At 38.8% G+C, this 26,015-nt stretch overlaps 1 protein-coding gene across 2 annotated transcripts in view; it reads right to left on the bottom strand.

Moving 5' to 3' along the window:
* The window catches only part of SLC9A9 (solute carrier family 9 member A9), a gene marked incomplete at both ends in the record, with an annotated part of 539,820 nt that overhangs the window by 175,831 nt on the left and 337,974 nt on the right, over positions 1–26,015 (bottom strand). For both annotated transcript variants that reach the window (XM_082840556.1, XM_082840557.1), the window contains one exon: positions 12,583–12,736. In XM_082840556.1, coding sequence (XP_082696682.1) covers positions 12,583–12,736 — 154 coding nt within the window. The remainder of the gene's footprint in view (positions 1–12,582; positions 12,737–26,015) is intronic.

Below are 26,015 nucleotides of genomic sequence, written 5' to 3'. Positions count from 1 at the left end.
TCCCAGAAAATAATGTGATGAACAACCAGATGGCTGTTTAGGGGAGCCTGGGGCAATCCACATACCTGTATGTTGGCAAATACCAGGTCTGGAAATCTTTCTCCATATTCAAATACTACTGGAGACAAGAAAAATCACACAGAGCTTACCAAGATGTTTTATAGAACGAAGAAAAAGGAACATCTTCCTAAAGACCTAGAAGAAATGAGCTTCTGGAATCAGGATAAAATTTTAGAAAACTGTTAGGCATCCTCAAAACATGCAGTAATCCTGGACTATAAGAAACAGGTTGGAAAGTCACCAAGGAGAGAATAGATTACATTGTTCGTGTTTAAATTAACCTGACCTTACTAGAAACAATTTGGCAAAATATATTTTGAGCTGTAGAAAATATTCTACCCTTGACTCCTTAATTTCATTTTTATTCTAAAACAAATCAGAGATACTAAAAGTTTTATGCAAGTATGTATGAAATAATTACATCATTTATAACAGTTTAAAATAAATCTAGTCTAATCTAATGCCAATGTAGATAAATAATTTTGGCATATTCATATGATTTTGTTATTCAGTCCTTGAAAACATAATTTCAAAGGATAGCTAATAAAATTGGAAAGTTATCATGCTATATTTTAAGTAAAAAAATAACAGATCTGAGTTTTGTTTAAAAAAAATTGATTTCCATAAAAAAGTCTATAGAAAAATGTACTACTGTTAGTAATTATCTCTGTATAGAAGGACTTCAGATGAATTTCATTTTTAAAAATAATTTTTTAGTTTTCTAATTTTATATAATAAGCATATATTAGTTTATATTCATAAAAATTAAACACCTGCTTAAATGCCTGGCAATGGCTCATGAAAAATAGAATTAAGATTACTGTTTCAAACATTTGTATTTTCTCCCCTTTCTCTGAGAATCCCTTTGAAATGCTAAGAGTGCTGTATAAAAATGAGTAGATCCATGGCGACAGTAAAATTTAAAAAAAAGAGAAGGGTGGGATTATTTTGCTGGCTAGACCAGAATAAACTGCAACCCACATGGACAGAGGCTGCAGGCAGGCAGCTGCACTCCCTGGCAGAGCCCCAGGAGGGCTACGCAGAGGGGCAGGTGAGGAAACCCAGGCTGTGGTGGCCCCAGAATGGACTGAACCAAACCCATTCCCAGCATTTTAGCTGGAACTTTCCAAACAAAGATGATCATTTGCTTGGTGGGGACTCATGTGTGGGTGCTGTGCCCAAGGAGAAAGAGCGACAAAGAGGCTCAGGGGGACATGCAGTGACCTTTGAGGTACGTTTTGAATCCTGCAGAAAATAAGAAATAAGCAGCCAGTGCCACTGAGAAGTCAACTGTTGAGATGCTTTTCACCCTCATCTCCAAACATGAGTGTTGCTTCATAACTGGCCAGTTATACTCTGCACTACAGATCTAGCACTGGGAAGCATAGAACACTCTGCCCATTAAGAAAAAGAAGAAAAAGAAAAGAAAAGAACAGCTAAGACTCTTCCAAACATTCCTTGTACCGAATACAATGAAATCTGCATGAAAGCATATTTTGCCTCTAATGGGCAATTCCCTGTCTTAAGCAATTTCTTCCAAGTGACTCTGTGTGATAGAATTCAACACTTATTTTTAAAAACTCCAGTTAAAATCCCATATTTTGGCTTGCAATTGATCTCCAGGGTAGATGCTAAATGGGAGCTTTATTGTAATTCTTTGGATTTTACACATTTTAAACCATAAGGTTTAAAGTGCATACTAGCAGGTAAAAGATTATAATAGATTAAAAAAATAAGACTTTATTTTCTGAAGAGAAGTTAAGGACTTCAGGGAATGAAATGATGTTGATCAAAACACTGAAATCTACTAGCTCACTGCTTACTTATAGCCAGAATGAAATGGAGGAAATAGGGAGTCCCCACTGTCTAGTGCTAATGAAAATGACTTTGCTGTATTACTTTTTAAGATTCCACATTACGAGAACTAGAGGATAGAAGAGGGGCATGAACATATAAGAAGGATACAACCATTTTAAGTTTCATTTCTGGGATGAGAAAGACATACCAGACAATTTGAAGATTCCCTATCATAAAATGGTGTACTACACACAACACATCAGAAATATGTGAAAGACTGTATAAAATTAGAATGCAAGACCTTGACTACAAAAAAAAAAATTATAGTGGGAAATTTAATGTACCTCTTTCAGAATCTGACATCTAGTAAAAATATAGATAAGGATATAGGGAATTTGAGTAACATAACCAAGAAACTCAATACATATGTACATAACTTTTTTCTTAAAAATAGCAAATATACTTCTTTTCATGTCCATGGAATATACACCCAAATCAGTCATGTACTTGATCACAAAGAAAACTTATATTTTGTTATTTAAAAATTTTTTTTTGATGTGGACCATTTTTTTAAAGTCTTTATTGAATTTGTTACAATATTGCTTCTGTTTTATGTTTTGGTTTTTTGGCTGCGAGGCATGCGGGATCCTAGCTCCCTGACCAGGGATCGAACCCACACTCCCTGCATTGGAAGGCAAAGTCTTAACCACTGGATCGCCAGGGAAGTCCCGAAAATCTTACATTTTAGAAGTAGAATTATTACTGATAACATTCTCATAATTTGATAAATTAGGAATAAATTTTTAAAAAGGTGATCAAAACTGTGATCATTTGGTAAACTAAGAAACTGTCAAAAAATTACCTATCAAAGGAAGTCAGAACTGAATCATCTCAAATGTAATCACTGAATCAGACAAGGATCATCAATGGATGCTAAAAACAGTGGCTTACAGGAGATTCACACAGTGCTCAAGTATTGCCCCATAGGTTAAAAACTAATTCCAAAGGTAAAACTATACTTTTACAATGGGGGTTAGCGCTGTAACCATATGAACAAACTTAGCATCACCGAGAGTGGGACAACTTGACCTTACGTGCCTGTTGATATGAAATACGCATTATTAATTTTTTTTGAAATACACATTATTAAGCATAGAGCATTACCAATGAATATTCTTTTCTTTTTGGCTTAAACAACAGACATTTAATTTCGTCACAGTTCTAGAGGCTAGAAGTCTATGATCAAGGTCCCAGAATGGCTAAGCTCTACTGAGGGCATTCGTCCTGGTTTGCAGACAGCCACCTTCTCCCTGTGTCCTCGTTGCGTTCCATGGAGGGTGTGTGCAGAGAGACAGCGATTGATCTCGATCTCTCTTCTAACAAGTCCACCAGCCCTGTCAGCTAGGACCCTACCCTCATGATATCATTTAACCTTCATTACCTCCTAAAAGCCCTGTCTCCAAGTATACTCACACTGGGGATTGGGGCTTCAATATATGAATTTTGAGAGGACACAGTTCACTACACAGCAGGGTAAGTCTCAGTTCAGACTAGCCACATCCACATGGTCAAAAGACATGGGGCTACCAGGTACCGTGTGGAATAGTACAGTCCAACAGTTGTACTTGAAGCATACCCTTAAGGAGTAAGAAAGACTTGTGCATTTGCCAATGAATATACTTGTCTAAAAGGTTCAATCTGAATTTCGAGCCTTGACCTAATTTCTAGTTTACAGGAAATATAGCAGAGAGAAGAACATATTAATGAATGCTGAGAGGAAACAAACAAGTCCAGAATGTGGAATAGTGTGCAAAACAACTGACCTGGTTTCTTCTAAAAATCAATGTCATGGGGAAGAAAACGAGAGAAACTGGTTTAAAGAGACTAAAAAAACCCCAACATTGGCCAAATATAATACATAATCTTGATTTGATCATGAATTAAGAAACATCTATACATAATTTTTTTTGCAATAACTGGGGAAATTTGTGTATGTACTGATAAAATTATTAATTGTTTTTAATATTTTTAGACACATTAATGGTATTTTGGTTACCTAATAGAATGTCCTTGTTTTTCAAAGTTATATCCTTTAGTATTTAGATAAGAAGTGTATGTCTGTTTTTACATTGAAATGATTCAGTGAAAAAGAAAAGAATAAATAAAAACACATTTAATATATGTGATATATATATGTATATATGTGATATATATTTATATATAAAGGCAAGAAAGCAAAACAGGCATATTATTAACAGTGGATAAAACTAGGTAAATTGTATATGGATATCCTTTTTAGTTGAACTATATGAAATTGACAATACTTGACCATTTTTGAGTTTAAAGAAATGACAATTTTACATTTGAATACACCAATTACCATAGGAGACACTAGAAGGGTGATTAAAAACCCACCATTAAAAGAACTCCAGGAACCAGATGGTTTTACAGCTGACTTCTAACTAGCCTTTAAAAATCTGATCATTTCTATGCTATGCTATTTCAGGCCATGAAAAAATAGAAAAGTCTTTAGCTCACGCTATGAATGTAGCACATCCTTAACACTATTTAAACCCAATAAAGACAGCCCCCTCTACCCCCCAAAAGAAAAAGTATAGACTAACCTCAGTTATTGTTATAGATAGCAGAACTGTAGGAAAAAATCAATACCAGGATATCTATCAATATATTTCATCACATCAATAACGTAGAGGAAAAAACTATGTGATTATCTCAATATATGCTGAAAATACTATTAAAATTTATCTGACATTTCTAATAAAAGCTGTGAGTAAAATAAGGTTACTAATGAGTGCTTAGTTCTGCTTAATGGACTTTAACATGTATTTTCTTATTTCATGTTCACACATTTAATCTTCAGATCCTGTTATCCCCATTTTGCTCTCTGGGCTAAATGTCTAGAAGAGGGAATGTTGAGTCCTATAATAATTGTATGTTTAACTTTATAAGAAACTGCTAAAGTGATTTACAGATTGGCCATACCATTTTGCATTCCCACCAGCAATGCATTCTCTTTAATTGTGAGTATGTAGCTTGTATTTTCATTCTCTCAACAGTGTCTTTTGCAAATCGAAAAATATTCATTTTGATGAAGTCCAGTTTATCATTTTTTTCTTTTGTACATGATGCTTTTGGTACAATATTTAAGACTCCTTTGCCTAATTTACGGTCATGAAGATTATTCTCTTATGTTTCCTTTTAGAAGTTTTATATTTTACATTTTTTTTTTTTTTTGCTGTACGCGGGCCTTTCACTGTTGTGGCCTCTCCCGCTGCGGAGCACAGGCTGCGGACGCGCAGGCTCAGCGGCCATGGCTCACAGGCCCAGCCGCTCCACGTCATGTGGGATCTTCCCAGACCGGGGCACGAACCCGTGTCCCCTGCATCAGCAGGCGGACTCTCAACCACTGCGCCACCAGGGAAGCCCTATATTTTACATTTTGATCTATGATCCACACATGTCCTGCATCCAGTATATGTCCTGTGCCATCCAGTATATAGTCTGGGACCTGAGTGATGCTCTATCTTGTAGCTCATGTCTCACACTTTGGTGTGCTGTTTAGGCTCAGATACATGCTTCCATAGCTTGGAAGCGAGCCCAAAAGTTTATACACAATTTTATCGGATCACTTTCTTGTGCTCCCTCTACTCCACAATGTCTTCCACGTTTTCTGGCTTCCCAAAGCCCAGGGCTTTCGTTTCCCTACACTGCTACATGTTTCCCATGATTTTTCCATAATATTGGGCCTGTTTCCAAGGTCAAGCAATGATAAGATTAAGAGAGAAAAAAATGCAGTGGGACTTCTTCCCAAGGCCTCTGGACCTCAGTTCCTCTGGTTGGGAATTTGGGGTCCACCCAACTGTTGCTGCCATCATTACCACTGCTGCCTCAGGTTTGCCTGGTATTGGGATGAGAATGGAGTAAATGATAACAACAAACAAAAGAGGGAATTTCCCCGACTCTTTTGCCCCACAACAGTCCTCTGTCCTGTTCCTTATGTCCAAAACAGATAATTTCTTTTGCAGTTCTTCCTTGTTGTGCAGTTCTGGCTTTTAAACTGCCTTTGAGTTCAGGTCAAGAGATTCCAGAGAGGAAAAAAAAATGGGAAATTCATCACTGTTTTAATAGTACTCTGAATTCTGGTTTCCTTCCCCAATCTATCTGCTACCACTTTCTTTTAAGAGTCCTTAGATGACTGCTACATTCATTCTGGCCAGGGATTTTAGTTGCATTCGTTGGAAGAGACAGAGGGGAGTAAGTGTGCTTACACCGTCTTGACCAGAACTGGAACCCCTCCATAGTCTTTTGGATCACAAGTTCCATCTATTGCATTTAAAATATTTTTTTTTTCAGACTTCACCTATTACCCAAAGTAAAGATACATCTATTACTTAAAGTAAGGCACCTATATTTGATCATACTTTATGGTAGCAAGCTAATAAATTCTCTTTGATAGAGCAGAATGTTCACTGTTTGGTAAACTTAATAAATGGGTGAAGCTTATTAACATCGATGTTCTCAAGAGCATGTTGGAGAAGATACATAAGAACACGCCTAGTGGAGGATAGCTGGCAGTTATGAACATAAAGACTATTATCTCTGAAACCGGCAAGATTCAGTACATAGAAAGAAAGCATATTAAAGAACCCAGATGGCATTGGAGGCAAATTTAGGAGCTGCTAATCCCTGCTTGTTAAAAACCTAGGATATATTTAGGTTAACAATAGGTTACTAGAGTTATACAATGTCTTTAATAAAATATGTCAAGCTAGATGGATTTAAGCAATAAATATTTGGAGTTTTGAAACATTTTTTTAGAAGAGCCTATGGAAAGTAGAACATAATTTTAAATGGGGGTCAGAGGTAGGGGATATTAAGTACAAGTTTACATTCAAATGAGTAAACTGGTTTTCCATGTTTCTTGACAAAGGGTATTTCTTGGACCTGCCAATTAACAAAAATTGAGACAAAATGTACAAATTGGTACACAGTCAATGCAAAATAATGAGTTGATACACACTGATGAAGCGGTGCAATTAAATATCTGAAGAGATCCTAAGCAAAGATTATCATGTTCAGAAGGAAATAAAGCATGTTCTAGAAAGAATCTTTCTGAGCTGTTGGATGAATATAACGCTTCTTGTGAGCATTTTTCCTTAAGAGGTTTATCATTTTGAATGCAGAAATAGGAGCTGCCTGTAAAACTGATGAATCTAATCATTACAAAAAATGAACTAAGCTCCCCAGGGGCTATTTCTTTCTATTCCCCATGTAAACCATGCTTTCATAAATACAATTAATTAATAACACTTTATGTGTATGTATGTGTGTGTGTATATATATGCCATAGGCAGAAGAAGAGTGTTTGGATAAGAAAAGGCTCATAGGTGGTCTTTTGGGTAGTGTTACAGCAACATTTATTGAGCACTTACTGTGTGCCCTAAATTTATACATGCAATACTTAATCCATATAAAAATCTAAAGAGGTAGGTATTATTATTGGTCCAAGTTTACAAATAAGAAAACTGAAGCATAGAGAGGTTGAATTTCTTGCTCAAGGTCCCACAGCTAGTAAGAGAGGGAGGCATGGTTGGGCCCCATACCGTCTGCCGCCAGAATGTGTGCACTGATCTACTATGTTAATACACCAGTGAAGTAAATTGTTAAGCATGCATGAGACTTTGGATGCTAGAAAGAAAACCAGGCAGAACACAGTTGGATATGAAGGGAACTTGATTATATGTATTCTTCCGTTATATGAAATTGACATTGCCTCACCTCAGCAATAAAGGAAGTCTGTATGTAAGCAGGTGTATTTAACTCTACTGTTAAGATTAAAAAATATTACTAAAGACAGTTCTCTCCTTACCACTGTTTGCATTCCCACGGTGGCTGTTATAAACTTTGTAGCCAGTGGGTATATATGATAAAGGAATCATTCTAGGATGACATAAAATAGGATGGGCCATAAACCCAAAATAAATTTTAAATATTTAACTAAAATAATGGTAGTGGAGACATTGCACTAGTTAAAAGTTATTCACTCTGCAATGGACACAGGGCAGTATGTGTGATTTTTTGTTTGATCTGAGGAAGGGGCTGACAGAAGGCTGACTTGGGATCCCAAATGGGGTTGGGAAATGAGCCTGAGGATAACAAATTCTTCTAATTCCAAATTCCTATAATTGAGGAAGACAAACGTCCCTGCTTGGCTACCTGAGATCAGGGCTGGCCTTGTTTACCTTTAACTTTTCTAGGTCAAGGAAAAAAATCTGCAGCAAGAAACTTCTGTGCGGCACTAGCAGGTCAACCCCATCACTCGTGAGGGATGAAGATTTCCTGTGTTTGTTTTTAACTGGCCTGTCTTGCTTGTAAAAGTACATCTCTTTTTCCCCAGAGAATTTGTTAATCAAGGTAGTTTGCAGGCTTCAGGAATTAGCTCATTTATTTGGAGCAGCAGAAGAATGAACCAGTTGGGAGTGCAGGCCCTGGGCTCAGGCTGCCTGGCCTTGTAGTCTGACTCTGTAGCCGGACAGCGGGGTGACCCTGGGCCACTTTGCAAGGCCTCACCCACCCTAGGAGGTAGCTACTGCTATCGTCCCCGTTTTATAGATTAGAGGCTGAGTCTGTGACAGGGAGGTCTTATGCCTGGCACTTTATTTTCTAACTATCTAGCACAGAGTAAATAGTCAATAAAAGCCAGCTATTACTCTTTGAGATGTTCGAAGCAAAAATCTGGAAACTGTAGAAGTCATCTTGCTGGGGGGCACTTTCTCATATTGTCTGGAATACAAGTTCTGAATTGCTCTTGTGTGCAAGGCTTTCTGCACTGTGGTTGAGGTATTTCGAAGAGATGGGTCCAGCATTCCGATCTGGGAGAAGCCAGGAAAGGTTTGCACTGTGGTATGGGCTCCATTCTCATGAGTTCTGTTAACTCCATGTGACACCCTACCCTAAACTAAGGATGGGGTTACCATCCCAGATTACTTACCACTGCCGGAGAGCTCTGCCTCACTGGTTCCTGAGGTGTATTTGTAGGCATGTGTAATTATTTGGTGGACAATACTGTTTACCGGCCTCTGTAGGGCAAAGCCTGACACCTTTCATCTCTTGTTTCTTGACTAACAGCAGAGCTAGTCCTCGGAGGCTGGGGGCTGGGTTTTCCTCACCACCAGTATTAATGTAATTCACAGAAGGGAGGAGATCTGAATTCTAATCGAGAAACCATTCTGCTTTCTTTTACATGAAAACCTCCAAAATAATACTGGGGCAGTCTTTTCTTTTTCTCTAGAATTTTAAGAAACAAAGGTTCGCGATTTATTTCAAATGCTGCATTAAAAATATTTGTTATTATTAAAAAAACAACAGCTTTAGGACAAGAAATTTGAATGTGCTTAGGATAAAACTTAACCAATGGAGAATTTGTTTCATATGTTAAGATCATGCTGAGTCTCTTTAAGCACGAAGTCATTGCTGTTTTAAAGTTTTTCTATCAAAGTGTAATTCATATTAATATTATCAATTTTTACCTTACATAAAACGTTTAATCTGCATCTTACTGTGGTAGTTTTCAGCTGAATGGCAAATTTTATAGGGATTAAAAAATAAATAAATAAACTCAAGTACATACCTAATAACTTAAGAGGAAAAAAAATGTAGAAATTTAAAACAATCAAAAAAGGGGGCTTCCCTGGTGGCTCAGTGGTTGGGAGTCCGCCTGCCAATGCAGGGGACATGGGTTCGTGCCCCGGTCCGGGAAGATCCCACATGCCATGGAGCGGCTGGGCCCATGAGCCATGGCCACTGAGCCTGCGCATCCGGAGCCTGTGCTCCGCAACGGGAGAGGCCACAGCAGTGAGAGGCCCGCGTACCGCAAAAAAAAAAAAAAAAAATGATGGACAACTATCATTTAAAAGCGATAATGAAATGAAGGATTTCTTTGATAGCATTACAAACCACAGTGGAAGTGGAGCATATGCTGGTATCACTATAACATGGTCAAACCAAATTTATGTCGTGCTTGTGTGTGTTTTTGAACACACACTAACTTATGATCCTATTCTTTTATGTTTATTCTATTGTGCTCTATTTCCTTCTCGTTGATCAATGCACAATGAATTTTTCTCTTCAAGTTAGCCCCTGCTTCCCTCCAGCATAGGTGCTAAAATTTTTAAACTTGAGGCTCAGGTGTGGGGCCCTGGGCAACCCCAGCCAGATCTGACAGTATTTAATATTAGCCCCATCTCTATGTGGGGTTATAAGTCTAAACCAGTGGTTCTCAAAATGTGGTCCTAGAGCAAGCAGCATCAGCATTGCCTGGAATGTGGTTAAAACGCAAATACTTAGGCCCTGAACCAGACCTACTTGATCAGAAACTCTGGGGCAGGGGCCCAGCAATGTGGGCGTTTAATGAGCCCTCCAGTTGGTTCTGATGTTCATTAAAGTTTGAGAGCCTTTTGTCTTAGCTTGGTCTTGCTGCCCTGTATCCTGTCTACCTGGGTTGACTTCCTAGATACACACATACCTATAAAGCTCAGTTATCCCCTCTGATTTCCTCATGACTGGGTCTCTGTCTCTCTGACTGGGTTTATGCCCTGATTTCAGATTAACACGTTAGCTCCTAGCTGGGATTTCCACCTGTCCTGCTGGACCAGAGCCCTCTCAGCTCATTTCCTTAAATATATCACAGTCCTGCTTTTACTCTTCTCCCCTCCTGGCTGGTGGACAAGTCTGGCATTGAATCAGTTGGGCCATTTGGAGCCAGTTTGCACTGGGGCATCTCCATGACCTGGGAACTCCATGCTCTGCCTCCCAGCAGGCCATAATAGCACTGGCCTAAGATGACCTCCAGGCCCCTCACCTGTGGACGTTATAGTTGACATTACTATCCTTCTTTATTAGTCCCTGTCCTATAACCTGATAAACATTCTAACCTGCCTAAGGCCCCATTTTCTATTACCCTGTCCCTACTGATCTGGATATCAAGAGACTGCATGAGCTATAACATCTATCTGAAGTCAGTGGATACCTTTGGAAAACGCTACAGTAGAGTTAGGTAAACATTTTAGGGTAAAACATGTATTGATTTGGGACAAATCCTTCAGAGTAAAGAAAGACAATAGTAGAAAATAAGTTATATTTGAATTACTTTAAGAAAATGTTGCCAGTTTATGTTCTCAAATAAAGCACCACTTTATGTTCTGAATATTCTAATTTACCTGATAGAGCATTCAATACATTTATCTTGTGAGGACTGGTATCCTCTAACTTCTGCTTTCCAAGTCCTAATTTTTCCACGCATGGATCCACCTACTGAATTTATTTTCCCGAAACCTGAACACACCATTATCTTACTATCAGTTTACAGGAGACTCAACACCATAGCGTTTAATAAAGTATTCATGCTCATCCAGAGGAGCCTATAAGCAGCTACCACCGTGAAAGAAATTGAAGGTCACATTTATATGCCTAGAAAATAGTTCAACAAGTATTTCAAAACATTCCCCATTTCAACCTTTGGTCAAAGCCCTTTTATGTTTTAGCAATATTCACAATACTTGAAGAGGTCCTTTTTTCCTTGAATTGCATTTAATGCGTAACCACTTGGCCCAGTTTAGACATAAGCTTTCTTACCCTAAACTCATGAGTCCTGCTTCTGCTTCTATTTGTCAGATGGATAGAAATTTGTCAGTAAAGCCTTAACAAAAGGAATTTACATGTGTGGTTATATTCATTCAATTTTTCATGGAGCAATTATTTATTCCATTCTACTATGTGCCAAGCACTACATTGGTGCTGGAATAACAGAGTCCTTGCCTGAAAAAAATCTTCTTGGAAATCCCCTCCCAGTCAGATGGATCTTTTCTTGTCAGAGATGGTGGGCATGGATTTGCCTCACAGAGAATGGGCGGGGACCAGGGAGGGGCTGCATGATCATCAAGATGTATGGCTTTGGAAAGTAAAATGTGACTTATGAAAGCACTGTTACATTCTGGGATGTGAAAATGAGGACCCAGATCAAAGAAACAAAGACAACAACATTTTACTTTTTCACAATTGGTACAAGCTATTCATTTTTCATCAAATCTTCTACTACCTGCATACTTTGGGTTAACAGCAATCATCTTCCAAGCACGGCTTACTGGATGGCCCCTAACTGAAGTCTTGACCCGATTTTCCTTTAAGAAATTGTCTAATCTGTGTCTATAGCATCCCTCTGGCCAAACATATGGTTGAATAATCAAATACATTTAAGCATTTCCTGTGTCTCTAATTCTATCCTAAGTGCTGTGACAAATTAAAAACAAAGCAAATTCATTTCCTTCTTGGTATTATAGATTTTTCTCTATAAATTCTACTGTATCATAAGTATCTTGAGGACAAGACTCACGTCTCACTCATTTTTGTGAACTCCATAGATTATCACGTTATACTCCGTAAATATGATTGAATGGAAAAATTCATAAAGAAATTCATTTCTAGGGACTGTAGACTATAAACATCATCCTAAGGTTTCTAGAACTCTTGGAAAAGTCAGTTCTGTTGGTGATAGGTCATACTGTTTCACCTTGTGAATGAAGGTCAACTTGACCCCAGGGAAAGTTAGGGTACAGACATGCCATTGTACTCTTGACCAGTCAGCAACATCAGAAACAGTGCAGCCATGCCTCATAATGATTTCCTTTGTTAAGCAGTGTCACTCACCTGATCTGAAGCCAAGTCAGCATGGGGGTTGTTCCTCCTCCGAATACCCAGACTGTGAAGAACACGAGGAGCAGAGTGGTGGTAAACATCATTTGCTTGGGCTGAGATTCTGTGTTCCGAATAGCTAAGGCAAAAGCTATCGCTCCTCGCAAACCTGATGGAGAAAAACCAAAGAAGGAAAAGAAACATCTGCACCAGTGTCATTCTCATTTCATTGAATTTATCTTTACAATTTACTGACAAACACAATTATATTTTAAAATTAAACTTTTAATTTTGAGATAACTGTAGACTCACATGCAGTTGTAAGAAATAATAGGGACTTACTGTGTGCCCTTTCCCCATTTTCTCCCCAGCGGTGATGTCTCGTCTTGCAAAACTGTCTAGTACAACATCACACCCAGGATTTTGACGCTGATATAGTCAAGATTCAGTACATTCCCAACACCATAAAGATCCCTCATGTTGTCCTTTATACTCACACCTACTTCTCTCCCACAAACTCCTTAACATCTGGCAGCCAGTAATCAATCATCCATTTCTATAATTTTGCCGATTCAGGAATGCTATATAAATGGAATCATGAAATATGTAGCCTTTTGTAATTGGCTTTTTTTCACCCAGTGTAATTTTTGGATACTCATCCAGGTTGCCAAATGTATTGATAGTTTGTTCCTTTTTATTGTTGAGTAGTATTTCCATGGTATGGATATTCCACAGTTTGTTTAACCATCATCTGTTAAAGGACACCTGGGTAGTTTCCAGTTTTTGGCTATTACAAATAAGACTGCTGTGTGAATGAATGTAAGTTTTCAGCTCTCTGAGATAAATGCCCAGGAGTGCAATCACTGAGTTATATCGTATTTGCATGTTTTTTTAAATTAATTGATTTTAATTAAAAATTTTATTGAAGTAACATTATTTAAATTTATATGTATAACATTGTATATATTATAACGTTTCACGTGTCCAACATTATATTTCTTTTTTTAATTTAATTTAATTTATTTTTTTATATAACGTGTTTTTATTTTATTTTATTTTATTTATTTATTTATTTATTTTTGTGGTATGTGGGCCTCTCACTGTTGCGGCCTCTCCCGTTGCGGAGCACAGGCTCCGGACGCACAGGCTCAGTGGCCATGGCTCACGGGCCCAGCCGCTCCACGGCATGTGGGATCTTCCCAGACTGGGGCATGAACCTGTGTCCCCTGCATCGGCAGGCGGACTCTCAACCACTGCGCCACCAGGGAAGCCCCTATAGCATGTTTTTAAAAGAAATTACTACCAAACTTTTCCAGAATGGCTCTAGCATTTTCCATTCCCAGCAGCAATAGATAAGTCATCCAGTTTCTCTGCCTTTACCAGCCTTTAGTGTTGTCATTATTTTAAATTTTAGCCATTTGGATAGCTTATTGGGGTTATAATTTCCATTTTCCTAATGGTATTGCACATTTTTTAATGTGCTCATTTGTGATCTATCTACCTGCTTGGGTGAAATGGCTCTTTGTGTCTTTATCTCATTTTCTAATTGAATTGTTAGATGTTTGTTAAATTTTGAGAGTTCTTTATATATTCTAGATAATAGTCCTTTGTTGCATATATAGTTTGCAAATATTTCCTCCCACTTTGTAGCTTTTTATTGATAAAGTCTAATCTGTTGATCTTTCCTTTTATAAATCATCTATTTGGAGCCAAGTCTAAGAACTCTTTACTTAACTCTAGGTCCCAAAGATTTTCCCTTATATTTTAAAATTTTTTCTAAAAGTTATTTAGCTTTACATTTTACCTTTAAGTCCATGCTCATCTTGAGTTAATTTTGGTATAAGTGGCGAGTTTCAGGCTGAGGATATTTTTTTTTTTTTTTTTTTTTTTTTTTTTTTTGCCTATGGATGTTTAATTGCTCTATTGAATTGCTTTGGTACCTTTGTCAAAAACCAATTGGGTGTATTTGCGTGGCTCTATTCCTGGGTTCTCAATTCTGTTCCATTGATCTATGTGTCTATTCCTGTTCTGATGGTACACTGTCATGATTACTGTAGGTATATGGTAACACTTAGTATTGGGTAGACCTCCTGCACTGTTGGTGGGAATGTAAATTGATACAACCACTATGGAAAATATTATGGAGGTTCCTTAAAAAACTAAAAATAGAACTACCATATGACCTAGCAATCCCATTACTCGGCATATATACCCTGAGAAAACCATAATTCAAAAAAACAGATGTACCACAATGTTCATTGCAGCACTATATTTACAATAGCCAGGACATGGAAGCAACCTAAATGTCCATTGACAGATGAATGGATAAAGAAGATGTGGCACATATATACAATGGAATATTACTTAGCCATAAAAAGAAATGAAACTGAGTTATTTGTAGTGAGGTGGATGGATCTAGAGTCTGTCATACAGAGTGAAGTAAGTCAGAAAGAGAAAAACAAATACCTTATGCTAACGCATACATATGGAATTTAAAAAAAGAAATGGTACTGATGAACCTAGTGGGAGTGCAGAAATAAAGACGTAGACATAGAGAATGGACTTGAGGACACTGGGTGGGTGGGGAAGGGGGAAGCTGGGGCAAAGTGAGAGTAGCATCAACATATATACACTACCAAATGTAAAATAGTTAGCTAGTGGGAAGCAGCAGCATAGCACAGAGAGATCAGCTTGGTGCTTTGCTACGACCTAGAGGGGTGGGATAGGGAGGGTAGGAGGGAGGCTCAAGAGGGAGGAGATATGGGGATATATGTATGCATATGGCTGATTCACTTTGTTGTACAACAGAAAATAACACAGTACTGTGAAGCAATTATACTCTAATAAGGATCTATTTAAAAAAAAAATCGGGTAGAGTGATTCTTATTTTTCATTTTCAAAAGTGTTTTAAATATTCTAGATCTTTTGCCTTTCCATAAAACTTTAAAAGAATATTGTCTGTATTTACAAAAAAAATCTTTCTGGGCACAACTACTTTTAGAAAATCAAGTGTGTTAGACAACAAGGAAAACCAAGCTTATGGACCATTGAAAATTAATAAATGATTAAATGACATGTAAGAATTATTCCAGCCTGAGAACATACTTTTACAAAGTCTATAATCTAAACTGACCTATTAAAACCTGCTTTTTTGTCTATTTTTCTTCTTTAATAATAATATGTTAATTGAATTTTTATGAAGCCATATTAAATATATTTGCAAGAAGATGTTAAAGAAGATTAAATGCTACAATTTCAAATCAAAGTGTGATGACATTATAAAAACAGATGTAGACTTTGAAGAAAAGTAAATAAAAGCACAAGTAGTAAAATAAAAAAGTTAAAATTGAAAATCTCTCTTGGGTAACACAAGACTTATAAGACATTTACAGGCTCTGTTACACCACGTAACAGGGCAAATAAACATTTATGATGATAGCAAGTGTAAGTCAAAGGTAGTGATTTTTGCTACTTTTATAGGAAGGTTTAAGTCACATACATAAAATTTCAATGGTCCATTTTTTATAATATTTATTGCATTAATATCATCTAGGTTTCTAATTTTCTAAATCTTTATTCATACATTAAGAGACTTTTAGAAATTGGATACAGGTTAGGATGAGAAAAACTATAACTACTTTGGTCTTTATCCTTGGCTTCGCAACTTAGCATATAATGCTCCTTTCTCATCTTTACACTGAGAATATACAAGAGACAAGTGGCATAACACAAGATCCAGAGGATTAGAATAGAGAGACTTAATATATTTTGCCTGAAAGAAGGAAGCCTCAGAAAGAGAGAGGAACATGCACTCTGATTATAAAATTACCTTCAAGGAACAAAATGTAATGGAGGAAGAAAATTATTCTAAATCTCCATGTAGACAAGGAAATGGCCTGAAGATAAGAAAGATAACATTTGAAGTAGATATTAATAAAGAAAAAAAATTTTTTTCATCAGAAATTCTGAACACTTAGATGGCTGTACTCAAGAAGAGTACACCAGAGATGTTCATGCACTTAGACCCAGCTGGGGACAAGAGAGTGGGGATATTAATAACCCTTATTACTGGAGAATATTTCAATAATGTTCTCTCCAGGAAATACAAATGGTGTCATTAGGGAATGAGAACTGAAAGAAACAGTTTTCCAACAGCCTTCTATATCTGAGGAGAAAATGTATAGGTTAAGGTAAAGCTCCTAGCAGTGTTTAATCAGGACAAGATTGGAGATAGAAAGTGATCTTTTCTTTTTCTCTTTTCCTCACGCTCACATTTCCAGAAGTGTCCATAAAGAAGCATTACTCCAGTTAAGTGGTGTGTATTAGAAATATTAAGTGATAAGACTCTAAGTATTTGTTTTCATTATATTGAATATTTGTGTGTGTGTGGCTTTGTTTTTTCATTTTTTGTTTTTACTTTGAATTTTGTGAGAAAGAGAAAAATAGAGACTGGAATAAAAGTTAAAACTTGCTACGTCATGTTTATTGTAAAGTTCATGTTAGTTATCAAGGGCAAGGAAGGACATAATCATTTATCTTCCTGAATATGTTTAATAATGTATTGTTATTATGTTAAACTAGCATAACTAGGCTCTTAAATCTAAATTATCTATACATGAGCAGTTCTTAGTTTAAAAATATACTCAAAAGATATATGTTATTCTGACTTCTAAAAAAATCTGTATCCTATAAATAAAACTCTATATTTACAGGAGATGCAATGTAGAGATCTCTTTTAAAAAAAGAAGAAAGAAAAATGCAGCCACTGCCTTGTACTTGTACTTGTGGAATATTAAGAAACATTGATATTTAGAACCAACTTCAAGATGGCTCTATAAGAGGAGCCCTCCCCCATATAATGATCACCTAAAAAAACACAGAAACAGTGTGTCTTTGGAGAAGAGAGTATCTGTCTGTAGCCCTGGCCACTTTTCGCAAATATGGCTCATGCCACATGTGAGATGGCCTAGTAGCATGGGAAGCATGGAACTGAGAAAGGTGAGGTCACTAAGTAGACAAAGTGAAGCTCATTTAGAACTCTAGATGAGAAAAACTGCCTACATACCATTCATCCTTTATGATGCCAAAGTTATTGATCACACATTTGGCACCTAGACAACTGTCAAATCAATGGCCATTCATTGCTTCACTCAGCACATATGTGTCTTAGCCTGACATAACAAAATACCACTGTCTGGGTGGCTCCAACAACAGAAACTATTTCTCACAGCGTGGAAGCTGAGATGTCTAAGATCATCATGGCCAGGTCTGGTGAGAGCTTTCTCTCTGGCTTGCAGAAGGCTACCTGCTTGCCAGGCAAGAGCAAGCTCAGTGGTGTCTCTTCTTAATTCTATCATAGGTCACCCCACCCTCATAACCTCATCTAAACCTAATTGTCTCCCAAAGGCTCCATCTCCAAATAACATCATATTGGAAGTTAGGGCTTCAACTTATGGATTTGAAGGGGACTCTATGTGAGGGGAGTCCATAGCAATATGTACTGATTATCTGTTATGTGGAGGCTCTGGGCATATTTATCCTATCTCCTTCACACCATGGATTTGGGAAACAGAGGACTTTAGGACTGAAATAAATTACTTAGGCTACCAGCAAAATACTAGAAATTAAAGATTAGTATTTACTTAGGAGTTTCTTTTAACAAAACACTATTTTCCAAGAACACATGCCATTTTGCTTACAGACCAGGAAATTCAGAACTCATTATCAAAACTTGTGTTTTATTTTGTTTAATGGGTACTTTGATTCTTTGGATTTACCTTTCTTTTTCTCTTTGTTTTGGCCAACTAATGGACATAATTTTATACTTTGGGGGGTTATAGACTATTCCATCTCATTTTAGATGGGTTTACTGTTCAGAGACTTGACATATTTCACATACTCAGTTGGAAAGTTAGCATCATCTTGTGGAATAAAAGAATTACCTGAAATTAAATGTGGTTTCATTTAAAATTGGCCTCTAAGGGATTCTTACGTTAATTATGTCGATGTTCTATTCATAACAATAGAAGACTATTGAACCAAGGAAAGCTTTCAGTCAAGGACCCCTGCTGCAGAAAAAGTGCAGCTTCCTGTTTATCTTTAAACAGCAGAAGTGAAACTTAATCTGCTATAAATTTGCAAATGTGTTCTGAACAGGGTGAAGGTCTATTACAGCTACATTTAAATCACAAGAATACAAGTACCCCCTAAGGCATTTGCATTGAAGGTGCAAAGCAAGAGTCTAAACCTAAACATTTATTGAGCACTCACTCTGTGCTACCTGTTACCCAAGGCACGGTGGGGGGATGCAATGGTGAGGAAGCTTGGGCTCCTCTATTTTAGGGCTCATGGTTCTACAAAAATGAGTCTCTTAACAGGTAAATTATGATAAAGTATATTAGAGGTATAAAGAGTATGCTTTGCATGTATAGTCTGTTGAAGAAAAAGGTAAGATTGTTAAATTTCATGAGGGCCCAAATCATGGCCATTGTCAACAAATGTGCAATGTTTAAGGCACTGAAATCAATGGTGGGGTGAAAGAGGTCTTTGCACATGTGGTTTTCTATACCTGAATCATTTTTCTCCCATTCAAAATTTTCTCAAATTTTCTCTTCTATAACCCTCACCCAAATTTCACCTAATTCCAGTGATCTTCAGAGCTCTGCTGAGCCTCTGATTTCTCTATGAAGCCTCCACTGAGGTCTGGGCCTGGGTTAGGCTAACTGACATTCCCAGTACAAACTGTGCTTGGCCTATCAGGTGACTTATGACATTACGCTGTAATTGGCTGGCTCTTTGTTCATCCACACACGTAGAGCAATGCCAAGCACATAAAAGGTCAATGAACAGATGAATGTTCTGATTCTTCATGATTCTTGATTACAAATGGAAAAGTGATTGATATCTCTTAGTTCGATGGAATGGTTGAGTAATTGTTTCTTCAAGTTTGGCTTCTGCCCTTTTATTATTTATTGAGACCCTTAAAGCCTCGTACTGAGAGTCAAGAGACCTGGGATCTGTTTTCAGGCCTGCCCGACAGGAGGCATGATCATTAGCCTCATCTGAATCTGTGTTGTCTCATCACTAAATGGAGGTTTTAAGACTAGCTTGTGGTCTTTAGCCAGAAGTGCACATCAGAATCAACTGTGAAACTTAAAAATGTATGAGTTACTCATGCTAGTGTCCTGACTCTAGAGATTTGGATTCAGCAGAGAATGAGTTACCTGAAAGCTCGGGCTCCTCTCTCTTCCCTCTGTACCACCTTGGTCCAAGGCCCATCACCTCACACTCTGACTGTGCCCCTGACCAATACCCTGGTCTCTTGGCCTAACAGCCTCCATCCTTTCTTCCTTCCAGACTATCAACGTCCCTCTGAACAGTTTCCTCAGAATCTAGCTTTTTGAGGTGGTGATCTGACCCAGAAACCATAAGTGGCTTCCTACAGCCCATAGAAACACTTCAATCAGAATTTTGCTCCCCTTTCCGGGTCTACCTCCTCTTGTCCACTGAGAGCTTTGCATACCAACAAGGTGGTCTTCTTTCTCTCAGTAAACAATTGTTATCCTTGCCCGTATGCCATGATCCCACCGTTAAGCCTGTGTTTCACTTCTTTCTGCCTCTATTCCACCCCCATGAAGTTTTCCTGAAATACTCCAGTCCACATTGCTCTTTCTTGGAAATCCTATAAAACACATTGCTCATGCCACTCATATTATTAAATGATAGTCTGAGATGAATCAGTAGTTTAATATGATCTATTCTTTACTCTCAATTATTAATCTTTTAAAAGGTTGGAATTACAACTTCTTTACACAACTTAATATCTCTCATAGTATCCAAAACATGAAACTCAGTAAACGCTTTTGAATTGAATGATTACAGTGGCTTCAGACTCTCGAGATATGAGGTGGTGACGGTCATGTGTTCCTTCATTCATTCGGGCTCTAGGGGACAGCAGAAAACAAGAGATAGTTTCTGCCTTAAAGGGGCTTCCAGATTAGTTTAAAAAAGGAAAAAAAAAAGTAATATGTAAGTTGTTGTGAAGAAAACAAAAGTAGGATAAGAAGATAGAGGATGTATTTATGTGAAGGGTTGGAGTGTTTAGGGTGGTTAGGAAAGCCACTTTGGTTAGGTGACATTTGAGCATAGACTCTAATGAGGGAGAGGCCATGTGGGTGTCCGGAAGAAAAGCACTCCAGGCTTCTGGAACAGTAGGCGCAAAGGCCCTGAGGCAAGGATATGCCTGATATGTTCGCATAGCAGCAAAGGGGCTGGTGTGGCTAGAATGGAATCAATGGGGGGCGGGAGGTGGGGGGTCAGTGGAAGGAGATAATGCTCAAGAGGTAACCGAGCCAGATCATGCTGGGCTCTTGAACCGCAAGGCTTTTGAATTTTATTTTGAGATGGAAAACTTCAGGAAGGTTTTCGGCAGGGTAGCGCTAGGATCTATTCTATGATTAAAGGGATCACTCTGGCTCTGTTATGAAAAACAGATCTCCAGGCTGGAGGCAGGAGGTCAGTGAGAAGCCTGCTGCATAATCCAGGCAAGAAGTGGAAGTGGATCAGAACAGGATGGTAGCATGGTAAGTACTGGAAAAATGTCAAAGGTTGACAATATTTGCTGATGCGTTGGATGACGGGTATGAGAAGAAGAGAGAACTCCAAGAACTTATGGCCTGAACAACTGGAAGAATTGGGGGAAACTGTGGGAAGAGCATATTGGGGTGTCTGGGGGAGATCAAGGGTTATATTCCAGCCATGTGGAATCTATGATCCCTAGTAGTCACACAAGCGCAGAGGTTGAGTGGGTGGTTGGAGCTAAGGGTCTGGAGTTCAGGGGAGAGGTTAGAGTCGTTTTTACTGGAGACAGTGGGGAGTTGGGAGGAAAGTTTGGAGTTTGAAAAGTGTGGGAAGATAAAGTTGATTTTAAACCATGTTTTCTCTTGCTTTGAGGACTTTGTGCTGCTTCTCGCACCTCCAGTGCTCTTCCCAGGCTTCCCCTCGCCCCCTTCCCCAGTCTCCCCCCTGCCGGCCCCCAGCCCTGGCTGCTCCTCATTCATTTCAGTCCTCAGAAAGGCTGCCCTGACCATGCCATCTAAGTGCCCTCCACTCGAACCCAGGCCTTTTTTACATGTCATTTATTACACTGATCACCATCTGAAATTATATGTTTGTTTTTTAGCCTTTAGGACCTGTGTCCCTCCACAAGACAGTGAGCTCAGTGACAGCAGGCCCAGTGCTAGGATGGTGCCTCTCATATAGCAGGCATTCCTTAAGCATTGGATAAATGCATGAGTGAACGGATGAGGGAAAGATCATATTTTGCCTTTGAAACACAATTGGAATCCAAAGGAAAATGAACAGTAGTTGGACAGGGATGCAGAAATGTCCCTGAGAAACTGACCCATTCTTTAAAAGAAATATCCCTTAGATAAGTTATTTTGCTGCCTTTCTTTTCATTTGGGATATAATGCATTGCAATACCTTTTTGTCCTTTCATTTCAAGTACTGTGAGGGGGTTGATTTCAAAGATTTAACACATTCTCATCAGTCTGATAAATCAAACCCTAGTTTGAGTCTACAGTAGAATTATGTATTGCTTTTACCTTTGCTGAAGTCCCATGACCTTGCAGAAGGTAACTACTTTCAGCAAAAACGTCAGTCTGATTTCAAAATACATTTTCCAGGACAGTGCAACCTTGTTATACAGTCCCATTTTCAGTTCAACGTCGTTTTATCACATGGAAGCGAAGCCAACAGATTGTTTCAGTGAAAAAGCCTCTGCATTCAAAAATAAATTGAGTTTTTCTGGAAACTAAGTCTGTGTTAGACAAGCAGAACTTTCTTTCCTTCATCTCTCTTCCTGAACTTGAATCATTTAAACCTAAGGCCACTGAGAAGGAATGCGACATAACTTCAATGTATTTTTGCATAAAATGAAGTTTGTTTTTGGATACCTTAGGCAGCCAGGAAGGGTAATTGTACATAGGATTAGCTCTGTCACAGCTCTGAGTCAACATGCGTAGATGCCTCTGTCTTTGGAAGTTTATTTTTACGTAGGGAAGGTAGATGTGGTAGGAAACTGTGGAATGATCCTTGCCACTAGCTGAAATCTTCAATGGAGGGTTTCAAGAGAAAGGCTAAGAGAGATCAGAAGAAAGTCAACTTTCTGTGAGCAGTACCCAACTTATGGCCAGCTTGTGTTTCAAAGGTCAACTTATAAGTTTCCTATTTGACCAGTGGTTCTCGACTTGGGTGAGTTTGTCCCCCAGGGACTGTTTGGCAATGTCTGAGGACATTCGTGATTGTCCACAACTGGAAGGTGGGAGGCGCTAATGTTAATCTAGTGGGTAGAGACCAGGGGTGCTGCTAAATATTCTACCATGTACAAGACAGACCCCACGAAAAGGAATTATCAGTCCCCAAATATCAATAGTTGCTGGTTTGAGAAACCCTAGTTTAGACACTGGATTGCTTTTTTCCCATAGGATCAACGCTAAAAATATTCCTACTGCAGAGGGCTATTTTGGCAAAGATGGCTATCTGTCCACCGGAACCTAGTTTTATCATCCATGCTATGCTGTTATAACTGCATAAACTACATTTCCTAGCATCTCTTGCAGCTAGGAATACAGCTGGTTCTCACCAGAGAAATGAGAGCAGAGGTGATACATGTCATTTCTGGGCCCGGGCTTTTAAGAAAAGCTACCTACCCCAGTCTCTCTCTCCCATTGTTCCACCAGCCAGTTATAAATCATGATGAATCCCTATAGCAGTGGTTCCCAGACTTTAGCTACATCAGAATTACCTGGAGTACCCGTTCAACCTTAGATTGTTGGGCTCCACCCCCAGAGTGTCTGATTTCAGTCGGTCTGTGGTGGGGCTTGAGGATTTGCATTTCTAACAAGTTTCCAGGTGTTGCTGATACTGCTGGTCCGGGGACCACACTTTTAGAACCCTTGACTTAGGGGATTATGATGCCACGAGATGGAAGGAGCCTGGTGATATCTGAATCACCACCTGGAGGAGAGGCATCTTTCCCCCACCCTCATGTTAATATCAACCCCACCTGTGACTTGAATGAGAGCAGATTTACTACTGTGTTCAACAACTGAATTTTAGGAGTCTGTGTGTTCTAGTAGCTTAGCCTATCATAAGGCTCTCTACATCTGCCAAACCTACATCTCTCTCCCTTACATGTCCCTGTAGAATCACAGAATATTTTCTTAACAGATGAGGGAATATGGGCTGGGAAGGATGGGGTAGCCAAGGTTATATAGGACATGGTATGGCTTGTTATTCAATCTGTTTCATCCCCCCCATTGAATATATAACCCATAACAAAGATAAAAAAAATCATGATTATCTTAATAATTTGAATTTTTAGGAAAGATGCGAAGAAGAAAATTTTCTTCCCCTTTCCCAGGCGGACGATCAACCTGAGGCAACATTTTGAAAAAGATGTTTTGCCTTTTGCTCTCCCTCCCCAATTCTTTCTGCACCTTCTCTCTCTGTGTCTCCGTGTCTCTGTCTCTCTCCCCCTTTCCGTGCATTACTGCCATCATGCTGCCCTCCCCATCCCAGTCTCAGACACCCGACTCTAAAATGATCGGTTTTTGACTCTCCAGTCAAAACCCCCATTTCCGCACGCAGCCAAAATGAGCTTCCTGCCAGGAAGAAAACAATTGGAAGGAAGAAATCTGCTGGGGAAGGGTAGCACACAATTCTCCTGAAGGGCGTGCTTTTTAAAATAGTTAACATGCGTGCTTTCACGTTTACTTGTGGAATTTAAAACAGCTCCAGGAAGGTCTAGTGACATTTTTCAGGCACTGAGGGAAGTGGACGGTGAGTGGGACTGAGGATCCTGTAAAGGGAGAGCAAGGCTGTTATTCCCAGGCAGGGCACCTCTGGTGTCTCCTTCTGCCCTCAAGTGCGATCACAGGTCTCTAACTTTTGGAAGAGGGTCAGGGGGAGGCTGGGCAGTGCGGCTGGGACCCAGCCCTACTCACAGAGGTTTGGTCTGTCTGTGAAGGATTTGGTTGCCCAAACAGCTCTGCAATGTCCCCAGTATATTACAGCAAGTGCCGATAATTCCTAAATGATGTAATGGCCCTATGGAAATTTAGCACAAGGCATTTTTAAATGTAAATGCTTCTTGCTCATTTGCATATATAACTTACTAGAGTCAATCCTATTGACTTCTTCTGAACTCTATCCACAGAACCTGAGGGCAGAATTAAGAGGGATTTATGCATGGCACAGACAGACTTATTTTTTGAGCCTGGTTCGTGTGTATTGATAGTTTTCTAAGGTTATGTCTACCTAATGCCCAAAACAAGCAAGCAATTAGTAAGCAAATTCAGGCAGAAAACAGGGAAAAACAATGTGGTCCTTTTGTTTGCCTCAGCGGACAGGTTAGCTTGGTTAAAACTATCAGTCAGATATTTGTGATATCTGTGACACTCCTGAAAAACTGAAATGCACACAGAAAGTTCCCAAATTAAATAAGATTATTTATTTTTCTGTATCTAAGACCTTATCCTTGAAACACAGGGAGAGGTGACAAGTGTTCTGGGTTGTCCCCTTTCATTACTCAGTGTCTCTCAGGGGCTAGAGTGTTCTTATTGGCTACTCTCTCTCTATAGTGCGGTTGGGTAATCTACAAGGCCTTGCCACTTTTTCACACTCAATAAATGTGTAAGTAGATGGTGGCATTTTGCATGTGTCAACTTGTCCCAGAGGGGGCTCCAATATATTTTCCTCACAAAAACTGGTATTTTGAGTTTCACTTTGAGTTGACAACGTTTCACATCTTAGTGCGAGGAGTAGGTCACTGCTGCAACTAAAAGTAGAGTATCAGCAATTGTCCTTAAATGAAGGGGAGGGGGTGGAGCCTCGGATCTCGCCTTCCACAGGTATGTCACTAGCACTTAGCATTGGCCTCAGACTAGGTCCTCAGCAGTGATCTGAAGGTCAAACCTTACTTAGAATAAAAACCTTAATCTCTGATAGGAGGTTTTTCCGAGAGCAGTTGTGAGTTTATGTGAATCATGTCTCTGTGAAGCACTAACGGCTATCTCCTCTCGGGTGGTTAAAGAGAGTGATGGAAACTCCCAACTGTCAAATGTGGCCTAAGTGGCGGTCCCTGTGCCAGGCATTTTATATACACTTTCTACTCTGGTTTTCCACACTGACCGTCTAACGTAAGTACCATTTTATAGGCACGGGAGCTGAGGTTTAGAGAGAGTTAACCATATAGCACCCCATGGCTGAGCCTGCTTCAAAGCCTGAGCCCTCTGCATTTCACCAAAATGGTAGTTCCTGTTTAGAAAATATGTGGGGTGCCCAATAGAATCTAATATGCTGCTTAAAAATGCAAGAGCTAATAACTTTTACTGTAAATTTATTTTGGAACTAAGTGAAGAATAGGCTATTTTGACCTAATCATA

This window comes from Leucopleurus acutus (assembly GCF_964270905.1).
Source record: "Leucopleurus acutus genome assembly, chromosome: 5".
Classification (NCBI taxonomy): Eukaryota; Metazoa; Chordata; class Mammalia; order Artiodactyla; family Delphinidae; genus Leucopleurus; species Leucopleurus acutus.
Note: the sequence above shows the minus strand (reverse complement) of the source record. Positions and strands in the feature narration are given on the sequence as shown.